The following is a 17,583-nucleotide window of genomic DNA, read 5'->3' on the forward strand; positions in this document are numbered from 1 at the left end:
ATTCAATTAAAATATAGTTTTCTTTTGTTAAGAACCCATAAGTAAGTCATACTTCTTTAGAGATCAGTCCTGAGAAGTTGAACATAAAATGAAAACTACCAAAGATACAATACTCAGACGAGCACTGGTACTAGCAGAGCTGCAAGTGGTCTGAACCATATAGTACTAATATTGACTTACAGAAAAAACGTTGTATAACCCATTAGAATGTGGACTTGTATTTCTCATGGTGATTTATGTGGAAAGCAATTCCATTGAGACTGATTTTTTTTTTCTCAGTCTGTTAGACAAATACAGTCTGGTATTAACAGTGCATATTTATTTTTTATTATAATAAAGTTGTAACACCTATTTAAAACTTTGGCTATAAATAGTACCAAGAGGCAAATATATTATGAATCAAGACTTGCCTTCAGCTGCATGCAAATTGAAGACCATTGGAAGTTTCCCCCACGAAGTTCTGCTCTATCACAGCAAAAGCATTTAAAGATGGAAGAATAGGCTGAGGTGGAGAAGGAAGAAGGTTTTGTGGGGGAACACTCAGCCAAGAAAGGTCTAGAATCCTGCCTAATTTTATCAATATGCCCAACCAGAAAAAGCCTCAAAGGACAAGTAGGACAGCTACAAAAATGTCAGTTTGTCCTGTAGACAAACAGTAGTTTGTCCTGTAAAAAAAAACATTTTTAAGAGTCAACTTTAGAGAAGCTCCACAGTTTTCTTATATAATTACTAAGTTTTAATCATAACAAATTTACAGATGGCCTGCTGAGACTCTGGTTTTGCAACTACCTAACTCAACTTGGCTGATGCCCAAAAACAGATAATCCATTTCTTCTACCAGTCCCAGCCACACATTTTTGTTGCCACCTACTCAGAGCACCCTGTTAACGATATCATTGAAAGCTACTTCTTATTATTTGGTTATCATGTGACCACCTGAATACTCATTCCAGCAGAAATGGGTATTGAAAATGCATGGAAACAGGTAGGAGGAATACCTCCCTTCTGCACCCATCACCTGCATTTAGGTCTGTATAAAGCAAGTACAAAAATTCCATTTAAAGCCTAGAGAGGGCCAAAGGTCTCACAACAGTTCTTTGAAAATCCTGCAACAGAACACATGCTCCTCCAATTCCTCTGCTGTCACAGCTATATGACATCAATCTTAGGTCCCCACTACAAATACATGTTACTAGCACCTTAAAATATCACAGCTCACAATCATTCTTCCATAAGATTGTGAAGAGTAGTAAAATAATGAACAGTAATATACAATCAAATATCCGTATTTTAAACTCTTTAAATATTAGCTCACTCTATCTTCACACAGCAGGCAAGAAGACCTCAAGTTACAAATTAACAGTGTCTGCTAGAAAGTTCTTAAAAGGTAAAGGACTTTTAGAAGTTAATTCAAAGTCTTTTGTAAAGATAAGTAGAAGCACTAAAATAAGAAAACCATATACTTTTACAAACCTAGTCTAATTTAAAAGCAGTAATGCTGAGATAAGATAGGTGAACTCTTAAAGAAAATAACAGAAACCAGTGAGATAACACCATCTGTTGGAGAGAAGAAATACAAGACTGACTACACAGAAAGAAATGGTTTTTCTTTTTTCCTCTCCTCAATTTCTGGCACAAAAGGCATACAGAAAAGTGTCTTCTCAATGGCTGAAACACTGGTCCCAATCTGACTGCCATGCTCCACATGACATCTTTTTTCTTAGAGCCCTACAGAGCAATAATTCTCGCTTCAATCTCCAGTTTTAATGCAATATGTCAAGAATAAAAAACCGGGAAATTGTAGTTTGTTATAAGATACATCAGGAATAAAAGGTTATTACAAACAGATTAGTCCAGGGTGGAAATGACACAGGCTAAGCAGGAGGCATGGATAATCTGGGTAAGTGCCATGGAAAAATAAATATCATGATTGAACTTAAGGCAAATGGAAGCAGTTCAAATTGGCTTCCTCCAAATCACTGCAGAACATGTGATGCCCACATGTCCATTTCTAACAAACTTCACCATAAACAAAGACCAATACTGTGAAGTGCTGAAAAACACATCTAGCACCAGCTTCTTCCATGCCACAATGTGAATTATTGTAGCTGCCCAATAAGCAAGAAAGAAGAGTTTGGGCTTTTTTTGTCTTTTTTTTTTCCCCTTCTCTTTTGTAAAAGAGCTACCAGCATTTTTTTTTAAGCACACCAACCTGTCAGTAACTGTTGACCTTTCAAAGAAGAGGACATTTTATAAAGCACACGTTGCCTTTCTATAGTTGGTCTAAAAGGCTCAAGAGCAGTAACTCCCCTCAGCCCATTTCCTCCGTCCACTACATGCTCCTACAACTTCTCTGGCCCAGTTCTAGGAGGTTTCTATCACATTAACTTTTCAGAACATCAGTAGCTTTAATCCAGCTACATGTGAGGCCACAAAAATGTTAGTGTTTGCTTAACAGAAAAGTCAGGAACTCCTGGCTACGGACAGCATATCTCTAACAGCAGCAGCCCACACTTAAATTGATCATAAAAATTTCAGCCTTGCAGGAATAACTGATCTCATCATTGCATGAACATGAGGAAAAATTTTAGTAAGGGTAGCCTAAAGAAGGACCTCAAAAGAAGCCATGCATAAGTTTTAAGACTAGTTTTATGGCAAAGTGTTATTAATCTACCTGTTATTAAAGCCAAATACCAGCAGCAGAAGGATCATATGAAAACTATGCAGCTTAAAGAATGTTCAGCCAAAAACAATTCTTACATGACAATTTGAGATCATGGCTTAGTTAGCAAAGACAGAGGATATTTCACAAGCATGTTACCAGTTTTTAGCAATAAAGCAAAATCACAACTGTTACAGTAAAATAGTCCATTCTCCATGCTCTCATTAAAGATTAAAAATAGGGAATTTAGAAATAAGGACAGATATCACAGGCAGAGGAGTGACTGAACAAAATAGCTAATGGTTTGAATGAGGTTTTGTCTGGGGTAGGACCTAATGTTTTATCACTACAGGACAGCATGTATGTTGCAGTCAATGGGGACATGGGAATCCAGCTGTTAAAACATGGCTGCAGCTTCAGAGGAAGAGATTGAGTCTTGATCTAGAACCACAGTGAAGTCTCTTTTAATTAACTCCACTACAAATTGCTAACTGCTCATCACAGCAGAGCAATCAAAGGCAGATGCAGAAACTGCTAGCCACATTAACCCCAGGTGCTGCACAATGCACTGCAATCAACAAGCTTTTAGCCCTGATTTTAGCCCTCTAGGTTTGAATGATTTTTTTAAATCAGAAAATATCTTGTTATTTCTAGTGGCTGTATCACCATGTTTTAGGGCAACCTTGAGGACATCTGTATTTTTCCCTCCTTTAAAACTACCTGAAAATACTCCTCCTTAAAAAAAAAAAACACAGAAAATACAGAAGTTTCACTTTTCATCCTTAGCAAAAGCAGAAAAGGACTCTGACATTGAGTATGCAAGGCAGTCCATAATTCTTAGATGAATAAAGCATTAAAACTACTGAGCTGGCAAGTGTTCTTGACCTTTGAGCCTCAAACCAAGTGTGACAACTACAGCTCCTGTTGAACTCAGGTTTGCAGCAGGAGCAAGTGAAATAGCATGGATGACACTTATAGTCCAATACACTATGACAGGAATACTTAACCAGAAAAAAAAACTGTTTCCTCTTCCCACTCCCACCTGAAATTCCATTTTGCACCCCCCACTTCTTCTTTCCCAGCTGAAACTAGTACAATTCTTTGGAGTAGTCAGTGTGGTTAAGCAGAGGAAGCTATGCTTGTTTGCATGGAATCTGCTATTTCCTCTCTGCCAAAACACTTGTTTAAAGAAGTCATGTACTATTTCTATTAAGCTGTAAATGCAGTTGACAAGGAAATGGCCTACTGGCAGTGCATTACCTTTGTGGCAGTGCCAACCAGCCTACAGCAAAATAGTGTGCATGGTAATTTCACTGTGCATTCCCAGGCAACAAAATTGTGCCTTACATAAATACCACAGAACTCTAGCAACATCTAGAAAAAGCAATGAAAATTTGCCCAAGCTTTCATGCTTGCCTGTATCAATTCTGTGTCATAACTAAAACAAAGCATCTACATATGGCCAAAAGTCCTGTGAAGCTATATCATATGACACCAGAAAAACTATTGCAACTTAAATTTGTGTATTTCTTGTTAACCACTGTAACAACTCACTAATAAAAATTAAGAAAAACTGGAGGTATCAAATATACAAAAGAGTACTAACTACATACAAGCCCTTAAAAACCATAACATAATTTATTAACAAGAACACATGTTGTATGTAATCCAGAATTGTGTTAAATTACGTTGGCCTTTGATAGCATTCACTTGATTGCAAGAATTAAACAGATGCACAAGCATTCAAACTCAGTGACCTTTGATTTATAAGCAGCCATTGTCATGCACATAAAAATCCTCTCTGATAATGCAGTGCTCACCTTTCAACAGCTGGTGCAACCACATACAGTAATGTTATTCAGATGTAATTAAGGCATTTTTGTTAGAAGTATAACCAAAAATCCCAGCATGATCAAGTGTAGCTAATTTGTCATCAATTATGCTTCAAATTATTTTTAGAGGCTCTTCCACGTTAACTTAAATTCCCATCAAAATCCAGCTTCAGAGATACTTATTTTGTTCCCAGTTTTCACCTGAGCATTTTTATTTTGAATTGTAATTTTAAAATAGTTAATTGCAGGGAAAACAAATATGGTGTACAAATATGATTAAACTTTGCTTCTAAAATTATGTAATGTTTCTAAATGAAAATCACTCACTAGCTTTAACAGAAATTTCAGGAAACTTCTCTCCTCCAAAGAGCACACACAACCAAAAATCAAGAACCCCACAAACAAAAATACCACTAAATACACTTGAATTCAGATGTGCATCACCTTACAGTAATCGTATATGAACAGCACCTTCTCTTTCTACAGTGGTGGCTTCTTTATATTAAGATTCTGACACATGAGACACCAGTAAAAGAAAACTGAATAAAATAATTCAGTATATATAACAATTTTGCAGCAAATTGCAAAGATTCTTCTGGGAAAAGGTATGCTTTAAGCAATATAAAATGCCTTCTTAATTCAAAGTGGGTTTTAAACAACTTAAGAGTGGAGTGCTTATTGATGCTCACTGCAATCAACATAGCTGTTCTATAGCTCATTACAAAAATAATAACAGCATGACTAACGGTGTCAAGTTATCCCAAGATAAACATTCTTTCCCATTAACTTCTCCAAGTAATTCCTTTGTAATGGCTACTCTTCATAAAGCAACTAATTCTATCTACATTTTATTTTACAAAAAGTAAACTAATTTAGTAAGAGACCTTAGGAGTCACTAAAAAGATGTCAGGTGTTCCTAATGTTATTGTTATTATTTATGTATTATGTATTATTATTATTATTAGCACTGCTCCCATAGGACAGTTCTGAACTCTTCTTTAGGTCACCTTTATTTCAAAACTGCCTTTCAAAAGCAAACAGACTCTTGCTGATGGAAGTCTCCAAGTGCAGGAACAGTGTGAAACAGATTCTATATATTACCCCAAAGCCAATTAAAAGCTTCCTGCTGTAGCTCCCTCTCAAGTGGAGATAAAGGCATTCTGAAACCTTACAGAAACGTGTTAAAACACAGGCAAACTGGAGTCAAGAGGAAGCAATACAGAGTGTAAAAATTGTTAGTATTAAAGTCTCACAAACATACAGCTTTATGATTCCAGTATTAGGGGGTTTTGAATGTTTTGTGGGTTTGAGGGTTGTTTGTTTTTTTTAATATAACAAACAGAAAACGCCACCAACACACTTACCCTCATTGGGTGAATATCAGCATATGGAGGCTTTCCTTCAGCCATTTCTATTGAAGTTATACCAAGGGACCAGATGTCTGCCACACAGTTATAGCCAATCTCTTGTATGACTTCAGGAGCCATCCAAAACGGAGTTCCTATAACAGTATTACGTTTTGCCATTGTATCCTGCAATTATATTATTTATGCAATTAAACCAGAGATGCTTGTTTTCAGATTATTTTTATATCAATTCTGTATTTAAAGGTGAAATGGTAGTGACTTCCAATTAAAACCAAACAGATTCAGCCCATCAGACTGCAGAGGCCAAAGAGGTGGAAATAGTCATAAATCTCAAACTAACATTTAAAGGGATCATCAGGCATTTAATACACTGGGTTATAAAAACAAACAACTAAAAGCTAAATAGCCCTGCACTACATTAAATACTCACTGTGATAAAGAATCTTAGTTCTGCCACTACCACTAGTGGCAGAGACATTGCTGAGACATAAAATTCAAGGCAGAAGACAAAGGTGAAAGAACAAGGTTGGGAGCACTATACCATTTTTAAATCATCTTTCCACAGTTACTTACTGTTAACTGGCCAGCCACACCAAAATCAGCTAATTTTGCATGTCCCTCGGTGTTAAGAAGGATATTTCCAGCTTTTATATCTCTATGTATTTTTCTCATAAAGTGCAAGTATTCAAGTCCTTTAAGAGTAGATTTCAAAATAGTTGCAATTTCATCCTCTGTTAGCTGCAAGAAAACAAACCCATTTTCAGGTATACACATAAGGTCCATATATTAGATTTATTTAAATCATGATCATTTTATTTGTTATAAAGAGCATAAAATGCTTGACTTTCTTTTTTTTTTTTTTTTTTAGCAGACCATAAAAACTTCAGTTTTAAAGCTAAAAAAATTAATAAATATAAAGTATTAAATGCCAACTGTAGAGAAAAAATGTGTAGACTTGGCAGGCCAAAATGCTTCTGATAAATCTAGTATACTGCAGAGTCACATGTGATCACAAATGCTACAATAAACTGAAAGTCAACTGCCAACAAGCTGACAGACATCTCATTACTAAAGAAAATACAACATAGTGAAAAAAATTGAGACATATTTTCTTTTATTTGCTTCATAAACAACAGACTCTTGAGTAAGTCATCAGTTAGCACTGGTTTATCCTCATCACTTTAGATCAACTCAATAAGAACACATAAGTTCCTGAACAAGTGTTATCAGAGAAACAGCAGGAGTCTCTTCTTCAGGCACCAGACCCCATTGCAAACACTTCTCTGATTTTCATCAGCATTTGTTCTCAAATAAAAGCAAAAACATGCACATATAATTCATTCCATGTGATGCAATTGCTCAAGGAAATACAAAGAAACTATCCATACAACTGAAATGCCAGTTAATTACAGTACCTTGATGCTTCAATATAACAACTAAACACACATTCTCAGAAATGCAAGAAACTGCAAAACTGAAGATGAATACTCTGATTTGACTGCAATGCTGGGTTGCATTTTCCCCCTCTTTCCTCTACTTTTCCAATCCTACAAAGAAATTAAATTAAGCAATAGCAATTCCTTCCAGTTTCAGTTCTGAAAGCGTTGGGAGACATCCACACCTCTCTCCAACAACCACCAAAATCCCATAAGAAACAAAAACCCACTTGCAATCGCTCTAAGCCAAAAGAATGAATCAACAAAAAGGAAAAAAAAAATTATTAGTCAGCAAGATTATCTGCACTTGAGCTGCTCACAACAAGTTTTAATTATTCAACAAACAGAACCACTTCCTTGTTGCAGCTTCTATCTGGTCTCATAAAACCTAGGTGTGGAGCCCAAGGGCACAGTTGCACATGCATTTATTTAAACAGCAGTCCCAAGCTCCAGTCCCTACTTTCCCTGCAACCTACAGCAGTAATTCACACTGTGTTTCAGCCCTTCCACTGAACAACTGTAAGACAGATCTTAGTTGAAAACAAACCTGTCTCCCAAATTATTTTTCCAATGAAACAGTTCCTGAATTCAATTCATGGCATAGTAAAGAAGGACAAAGCAAAGTAGCTGCTGCTCAAACTGGCACTGCTTTCAAAAAAGTGCATGTGTTGATAAACCCCAAGAGTTCCAGAGACTTTTATAAACCTTCTCCAATGCAAGCAGAAAATGAAATTGATGGTTTTATATTAGCTCCAAGGCAAGCAGTTACCGCCTCTGCTGTGCATTATGCATTCCTTGCCCACTATGTATCTCCAAGCTCTTTCAGAGTTTCTATTCAGCAGCATACTGCTCAAAGCCTTTATTTGTGCAACTTTATGCTGACTGCTATGCTGCTTCAAAGGACCGTATGCCAGAAGAACTGAAAACCCTGTTGTACACAGTTCAAATAAGGCAACTTTCCTGGAATTGTGCCATGGGAGTAAAACACCTACATGATCTGGAGTCAAGTAAGAAGGGACTTTAAATCAACTGTAAGATAAACTTAAGTATGGTCAAAAGGGTATTTGGAGAAAGAGACAATCCTCATTATGTAATCTAAAAATTCTACGGTGAATCACTAAAACTGTGATTATTTGCAGACTCACATTTCAGGCAATTTAAACTCCGGCTACTAAACAGTGTATCTTGAAAGGTTTAAGGCATTCTGAGTGTAACACTTTCTGCCCAGGCTTTGCCAAATTCTCACAATTTTAGAAACAATACAATATCCTGAATCTCCAAAGACTTCCATGCAGATAAATCCTGAACATGCAACAGAAAATGATCCTGAGCACTTACAAATATGTAGCAAGATAAGCACACAACTTTCTTCCTACTTTCATCTAGAAAAGAAGTATTATAAACTATGGTGCTTAGCAGACACGGCAGAGATCTCTCTTCAATATGTTGTGCTCCTAAGGAGGTAAACCTCTAGCTTTAGTTCTTGAAAAATTAACCACATGGAGATCTTTGGATCAGCAGCTCTAGATGGAGAAGTGGTTTTGCAGCTGCATGGCAAAATCCAGCTCTCAAAAGGAGAAGCGAACAGAACACTGGAACCAAAAGCTGGCAAAGAAGCTATGGAGTGAGAATCCAGAAAACCAGAAGAGAATTCTGGAGTACTGCAGCCTGATGGACTGTCTGGGGACCCTCAGCAAAGTAAAGCTCCAGCATGGCTAAATATTACAGAAGAACAAAGCATTTACACATCCAAATACACTAAGTGATCAAAAAAGCCCAGAGAAGTGAATACCACCTCTAAGAAGTAGGCAGAGAGCACAAGTCATGTTTATCGTGAACAGCAATAACAGGGAAGCACAGGAAAAAAGGAAGAACAGATTTACGCTGTTCCAAGACATATCAATCCCAGCTCCAGACATCCTAGATTTATCCACTTGTGCTTCATATAATCATCATCTATTTAACATGATACAGTCACTAAAATCACTCCTGCTTATATTGCTGCTAAACATGGCCAACTGTGTGTACAATAATACTCAGACAAAACGTTTGGCTTTAATATCTAGTAATATTTAAAAGGATGTAATGAATTATATCCAGCCTTACTCAAGAAGCCAAGAAAGTCCACTCACCTTTCCTAGACAAAATTACCTTCTCAGAAAATAATGCACAGCAATATTGAACACTACCCTGCAATCACCACAAAAAAAGTATTTAAAAATATTTCAGAATCATTAATTTCATTATTTTTGTGCAATTTAAACTTTTAAAACACATACCATCTATGCATAACAGTGAAAGCACATAAATTACAAAGTTCTTCACATCACAGAATCACTAAGTTGGAAGAGACTGTCAAGATCTAGTCCAACCCATGCCTTAACTCCTGAACTAAACCATGGCACCGAGTGCCACATCCAGTCTGCCAAGAGACATGGCCATAGCAGAGAGAATTAACAAAGGGCCACAAAGATGATCGAGGGATTGGAACATCTCTCCCAGCACGAGAAACTGAGAGAGCTGGGACTGTTCAGACTGGAGAAGATAAAGCTCATGGGGAATTTTTTTAATGTATGCAAATAACTGAAGGGAAGGTGCAAAGGGGATGAAGTCAGGCTCTTTTCAGTGGTGCCCAGTGACAGGAACAGAGGCAATGAACACACTCTGAAACACAGGAGACTCCCTCTAAACAGCAGGAAACCTTTTACTGTGAGTATGACTAAGCACTGGAACAGCTTACCCAGGGAAGTTGTGGAGTCTCCCTCCTTGGAAACCATGCAGAAATGGCCCTGGGCAGCCAACTCTAGATGGTCTTTCTGTAGCAGGCTAGTTGGGCCAGATGACCTCCAGAGGTCCTTTCCAACATCAACCACTCAATGATTCTGTATTAGTATAATTTACAACTCCATACAATAAAATGTGGTGCATTTCACACCCATTTGAATAAATCATGGATGGTTTGTTTTAGCTATTTATTTTGTCTATATTTGAAGTTTGAATATCACCCCAAAATAAACAAATTCCAAAATATATCACTACTAATGAATAAGTAAGTTAGTTAACTGTCTGAACAAAAGGCAAGTATGTGTTCCTAAGGAGATAAAATCACTAGCTTTAGTTCTTGGAAAATAAGTGGCTGAGGTCCCTGCTGATTGAAAGCTAGGCACTGTTATTCCAATTTAAAAAAAGGGCATGAGAGAGGACCCAGGAATCTATGTAACTGTTAGTCTAATCTCAAAAACTACAAAACTAATGGAGAGCATCATACTAGTTACTACTGCAAGGCTTGGAAAGCACAATGAAATCATCAGGCGCTGTCAAGATGCATTCACAAAGGGAAAGTCCTCCTAATACGATCCCTTTCAATAAATAAGGTCAACCACCCACAGTGAATGAAGTGGTGGATACTGGTTTTTAGTTAAGTAAGGCTTATGACAGTGTTCCTCATGGCACCCTTCTGCAAGATGAGTGGATACACAGTGAGCTAGAGGTTGAAGGGTAGGCCTCAAAGGGTTGTAGTGGATGGGGCTACATCTGGCTGGTGACCTGTCACCAGTGATGTACCCTCAATTCTAGGGCCAGTTTTGTCCACTACTTTTATCAGTAATCTGAACGCAGGAATTGAATGCACCATTAGTAAAATTCACTGAAGATACCAAAGTGGGAGATGTTGTTTGAACAAAAAGCCCTGCAGAGGGATTTGGACAGAATGGAGCACTGGGCAATCATGAACAGGATGAAACACAACAGGCCTGAATGACATATTCTACATCTGGGATGGAGTAATGCAGGGAAAAGCATAAATTAGGAGCATAATGCCTCAAGAGCAGCCCTGCAGAAGGGATCTGTGTGTGCTGGTCAGCAGCAGGCTCAGTGGGAGTCAGCAATGCACCCTGGCAGCCCAGTGGACAAACCCCTTCCTGGGGTACATCAAACTCAGCATAAGTTGACCAGAAGGAAATCATGCTAAATTAACCTGGTCACTTTATTATGAGGATGAAGAGAAAGCTGATAATGTCATTTCATTTGACTTTACAAAGGCTGTTGGTAGTCTCCAATATAAGTTTTTAACTAAATCTGGGGAATCATAGAAAAGATGCAGAAGAACAACCAGCTGGACTGCCAGGCCTAGCAGTGGTTCAAAATGTAACCAAGAGCCAGCTATAAGCAATGTTCTGAGAGATTGAACATAGGGTGAATACTCCCAATATCTTGATCAACAGCCTGAACAACGAGCAAGAACACACCCCATCATGGTCTGTGGGTGAAACAGGGTGGAAACAGTCAGTACACTAAAAGACAGGACAGGGCTGCCATGTAGAGGGATCTCAACAAGCTGGAAGAATTAGCTTGACAACAAATACAGTAGTTCAACAACAGCAGAGTCCCACACTAGGAGAGAAGAATCCCATGCCATGACCAGTATGGACTGAGAATCAATGTGCAGGGAACATTCCTGCAGGAAAGGTTCTAGGTGGCTCCAGAAGACAAGCTGAACATCAGTCAGCAACATAAGCAACACACCCTAACCATAGACTGGCCTTCTTTAGAAAAGCACAGTCAGGTCAAGAAAATATTCCCCTCTATTTAGCACTTATGAAGCCAAATCTGGAACACAGTGCCCAGTTCCACACTGCCATAAAAGAAGGGCTGACAAATTGGAGAGTCCAGCTAGAACTGGACTAGAGGGGCTAGAACAAACCAAAAGAATCCTCACTGAGCATACAACAAGAAATAAAAGTTCATTGGGTTGAATAAAGGGACTGTTGAGTCTCCTGCTTTTCAGATTGTTAAAACTGATCTGAACAAGGTCCTCAACACTAACTGGACTTCCTTCCTTGGAAAAATATATTCACCTAGCTGACTTCCAGAGGTCCCTTTCAAACTAAAATTATCACCTCTTCCAAATCAGTGGCACACTGTTCACCTCTTTCTTCACCACCTCTAAAATAAACATCCAAATTCAAAACAGTAGACTTTATTTTACCTGCAGTTTTTCTACATTTCCTCCACTTCCTCATCACAATAATATATAGCAATAAACCCATCTAAACTTTAAAGATTCTCTAATTGAAAAATAAAATATACATGGAAGTCAGTAATGAAACTTGGGTTTAACTCCCTGAATGGAGATAAATTTTATTGCCCAGATTATAACTTTATAGGCAGAGAGGTTGACTCAAACTGGAAATACATTAAAAATTCAGCCAATATTTCTGTCTCTCCAAGGCAAACAATGATGGGGTTCTTTTGAGGGGAAAGAGCAGTGTGGGGAGGCAATAAGGTTGAACTTTCACCCCTTACAATAGGAATAAGATTTTATGTGTTTTGCAATGCAAGCTGCATATGGGGTACAAGCAGATGAGTGACCTGATCAAATATTCATTTAAACCATTAGCTTTTATTGCAAGATTTTATTGTAAATTTCTTTATATTCTACGTTTACATTGTCATTTTATTATTTGAGCAAATTAAAACTGGAATTAACTGAAAATTATTTACAAGAGGGGAAAAAAAGCTGCTGCTTGCATTGAGTAACTAACAATCTTTTATTTGAAAAATCATTAGCTGCTTGGTTTGAAAAATTAGTAACTGACTTCAAACCACAGATGTAACTTCTTCTATTCTCCCAAATGTTCCACAGATTTGTTTTCTGAAACATGGATGAGGAGGCAAAGGAGATTCACTGACTGTGCAACTAGCCAGTTTGTTCAGATCAGAAAAAAAATGTGAAAATTCTATCTCCTCCACAACATATTATAGTCTCTCTCATCTTTTAGCAGTGACCTGACTGCAAAGAGATCAGTAGCGAATATAAATATTGTGAAACTCAGAAGATACACCCATTAGAACTGAAGTAGTATTTTGTAAGCTTTCTTCCAAGAAGTACACTTTTTAAACAGAAAGTGAATTATTTGATGCTGAGTATTTTAATATTACATGGCTAGTTTTAAGACTGCCCACAAAATGAACTCCAACATTCTATGCACCTGTAGGAAACAACAGAAATCATCCAGGAATCAAATTCTTCTTAGAACTGACTTGTAGATGTTCATGGCACAACAACAGTATTTCTTTCAATGGAAACAGGAAGGTCAGATAAAGTCTGGGGAGAAATAATTCTGTATTCAGAGCAATTGTTATAGTATTTTACAAATAAACACTGAACTTCAGAGGATGTATAATTTAATAGCATATTATTCCTCACTGAGTGAGTGTGATCTGCTAACACTGTAGAAAAAGGGGGAAGAGAGGACAGTTAGTGTATCCCAAAGCACATTTACCAGAGGATGCTGCATGATCAATCTTTGTTTTGAAACTTTCTCATTTCTGAATGCTGTTGGTCAACTGTATTTGCATGTAATACATACATAATTATTTTGGAAATGGATGAATATCAATGTAGCTCGAGCTTCCTTTTCTTTCACGAAAATTAGTCAACACAACTTGCATCTTATTTCTGGCATACAAATATTTTTCAGCTCAGGCAAAACAAGTAATTTTCATGAGCAAATTTCCAAGCAGATGAATACAGTTTAATGCAAGGTTGAAAGAAAGGTCTATCATTTTGAGAGTCAGACAGTACAAACCATTTTTTAAGGAACTTACAATGCTAACCTAAAGAACAAAGGAAAAATAATTCCCAGAATTTATGTAACAGTCAATCATTCAGAGCCATAGTAAGGATTTTACTAGACGAGCACTGAAATCTCAGCATTGCATTACAGAAGCTAGTATAAGCTACCCTGCTTTGTAAGGCTAAACACAGAATAAAGCAACCAGGACATTTGTGATCAAGTTCTCTCCTCCTTTTCCTCAACTGGCTGCAGAGAAGAGTAATTTAAGAAAGCTGGACTAAAGATCAATCTCTGAATAGTAACACCGTTGATTAGCCCATTTGAGTCAAGGCCCACTGACAGAAAACACGGTCAGCAGCATAACCAGGATGGACTTGTCCATGGTCACCAGGATCAGATAAGCCAGTGAGTCAGTGCAGAAGGAATTTCAATCTTTGTGTATGGACCGTCTGGATATTAATTAATCCATGTGGGCTCAACTGAGGAAGTTATACTGCAATAGACACTATTTTAAAAATATAAGAGGTACTAGGCCCTAGATAGCTAATAATCACATGTACTTTAGTGAAGCAAAGGCCTACAAATTGGAACTATTTTAACTGTGAAATTACTGAGAAATATGACTGCTTAAAACTGCAAAACAACATCTTTATGAGCAAAATGCCTTTAGCCTGGATAACAAAAGATTTACCCTGGATACCCATGGTAACACAGAGAAAGCAAACCCAGTAAGACATTTAAATACAGCATCCAGAGATTTGGATACACGATTCACTTGAATTAGTGAAGCTTAAACACATGGAAAAACGTAATTAGCTAAGAAAACATGGCAGAAGCTAATCATTAAGAGTACGTGAGGCATTATATATGTAACTGATGAACTGTCATGTAAAGGAAGCAATTTCAGATACAAAATGCACAATGTGGGCCCAATTACACAGTATCTGTGCAGCTATCCATTCCTACACTTATTATTTACATTACTGACCCAAATAAGACAGGGTGGCCTGATAATCCTAAAACACAGCCACTACCTGATATGTTTCAGCCAATTGAATTTGATCCCCAAAGAGTCAGGATTAGAATGACTCAGTTAATCACGATCAGTGGATGAGCAAATGCATCCTTAATTATCATTAGAGAGACAAGGCTGGTTGTGTGTGAATATTCTCCCTTATGTTAAAAGCAGCCAGTAAGACTTAGAGTGTTGCTTCACACTCTAATTATCTAATTCTATTGACACTGAAAGTCAGTCTTGTACATTCTCTTCCTTCCCTTTCCACACGGCTCATTCCTTGCATCAGATCAAGCCAGTGTGCTGCCACAATGAGTCCAGAGTTAGCTCATGAGGGGGTGGGGAGGACAGAACAGAGAGGAAGTTCCCCCACCATATCATATCATTATCAAAGATCACGCTGCAGCCACAGACAATCACTGCATCTGAGGCATGGAAAAGGCAGGAGGAACACATCAGTCAGGTTGGAGGACAGCAGCAGAACTGCCCTTCCTGGCAGCAACCCACGGTTCAAATGTATAAGATACATGTACCTCCCAAACCAGTCTCTCAGAAAAGAAGACAAAACTAGATCTAAGCTTTGTTGCCCAGGACGGATGAACACCACACCCAAGATGAGCTAACAAGCACCACGAATTTGCTGAAGTGCTGCTGATCTGCCTGGCACACTGGAATACTCCAGGCAGAATCGTAGGGGTCCATTTAACTTCAAATTAGTGGCTTAGGCCTCTTAGAACCTACTCTTGCCAAGCTGCAAACTTCTCCATATGAATAGGCTCCGAATAGTCACTAAAAATTGCCCGAACTTTGGATTCTGTTTCCCTTGGTTTTGGTCCACTAGAACAGTGGAACAAAGCCCAGTGTTGTTCACTTTCTAGACAGACAATTTTTGAAGAAGTAGGGAAACCACAAAAACAGAAAAAGACGGTCCATAAATTCTTAGTTTTAGAGACAAGCAACAAGGGCAAAAACATATTAATGTTCCCTCCCCAAACAGGAGGAGAAATTCACCTTTTCCTATGACTTAATAATGATCATAGAATTATTTTGGTTGGAAGAGTCCTTTAAGATCATATCCAAATGATAATCCTAATGGCCACTGCACTAAAGGGTCCTTACTTCAACTTTCTTAATTTCTTTTCCTTAAATTGGAAGAAGCAGGAAATAAACTTTTCCTTGGTCCAACCACAGTCTTCATTTAACAATTTAGGAAAGTTACAGAATACACAACTCTATGTGTCCAACTATATTCAGTAAATATTATGACAAAATAAGAAACAATTCTCTCCTTGTCTGCAAGTGAAGATATTTCTTTTCTAATTACAAAATCATTTCTTATTTCTATTTAATGAATGAATCAATAAATAAATAAATAACATGTAAGGTCATAAACAGAATGCTCAAGTACTTTAAGCAGCCTCATTCCAGTAACAGTCACAAGATTCCCATCACACACAGTCTAAGTGATCAGGCCACTGTTCCCCAAAGAGCAAGAGAATTCAACAAGTCCAGAGCCTCTGCCTAAATCTCCCAAAACTTGCAAGACAGAGGCACAGCAAGGGAGAAATTTGCTTTGCTTATTTTTCTGTTATAGGCCCTAGAACACTCCCTATTCTACAACAGAATGAAAATTCTGTCCAGTCTGGTAGCCTGCCTGAACGTAAGTAAACTGTGATAGTTGTCTGCCTCACCCTCCCAGAGATCTGAAGCACATGGACTTCCTGCTCCAGTCATTATACATTTGAGTGCAGTTACAGTTGTTTTTCCCTGGTCTGATTTAGTTGCCTTTTGAAAATCAACTCTCAGCATCTACAAGAAATTCTAGAACCATACAGTGATCCTCATTATCATGACCAAAGAAAAAGTTTTTGCTTTGCATCTATTGTCACAAGTGATCTCTTGTTTTGTAATAAGCAGCAAGATACCCATATCTTACTTTCTTGGTGCTACACATCGTTTTCAAAACCTTTCACCGTGTCTCTCCCTCCAGGTACCTCTTCTCATCACAGAAATATCCAAATGCTTCTGGTATCTGCTTCTAGAGAAGCAGTCTTTACTTCTGGTCACCCTTGTTACCTTCTTTAACTTCCATAGTTCTGCTGTATTCTTGATACCACTAATCTCTGGCAATCATTTTAATTATTCAACTATTTCTAAAAGTTAAGCTGAAGTGCACATGAACCTTGAATATAAAGACTTTACCTTCGTCACCAAGCCAAATGTATTTCTTGACATTTAGTTGTGTTTATTTTCTCCGTACCACAAAACCTTTCAAGTCTTTGCCAGTTTCCACCACTAATAATAAAATCATTCTCTCACCAGTATTTCTACCCTCTTTCTGAAACAGGATAGCATAGACCCCATGTAGTAGACCAAAGGCCCCTCTTTTTTATATTTAAAACAATTACCCAGCTGCGACAGAATTTCCCATTTACTCCAGATTACAGCTGTATTTGCTTGAAGAGCCTCTGGTGTGGAAGTCTGCCCATAAACATTTCAGTACATCCAGCCAACTTTACATCAGCCAGCATTAATTGTGTCCTTACCAACTCCTTTACAGAACTCTACTAGCCATTCACTCCATGATTTACCTTTACAAAAGCTTTATCATCGGTATCAATGTATTTAGTGATGATGATTATTCTGTTTCTTAAAATAGAATTCATGCTATTTAATCATATCGACCTTAAACA

At 37.7% G+C, this 17,583-nt stretch overlaps 1 protein-coding gene across 2 annotated transcripts in view; it reads right to left on the minus strand.

The window, feature by feature from the left end:
* The window catches only part of STK3 (serine/threonine kinase 3), a 121,628-nt gene that overhangs the window by 92,469 nt on the left and 11,576 nt on the right, over window positions 1-17,583 (minus strand). For both annotated transcript variants that reach the window (XM_088177643.1, XM_014879776.2), the window contains exons 5-6: window positions 6,435-6,599; window positions 5,859-6,026 (exon numbers count right to left, since the gene is read on the minus strand). In XM_088177643.1, the coding sequence (XP_088033769.1) occupies window positions 5,859-6,026; window positions 6,435-6,599 (333 nt within the window). The remainder of the gene's footprint in view (window positions 1-5,858; window positions 6,027-6,434; window positions 6,600-17,583) is intronic.

This window comes from Sturnus vulgaris, chromosome 1 (assembly GCF_052056855.1).
Source record: "Sturnus vulgaris isolate bStuVul1 chromosome 1, bStuVul1.hap1, whole genome shotgun sequence".
Classification (NCBI taxonomy): Eukaryota; Metazoa; Chordata; class Aves; order Passeriformes; family Sturnidae; genus Sturnus; species Sturnus vulgaris.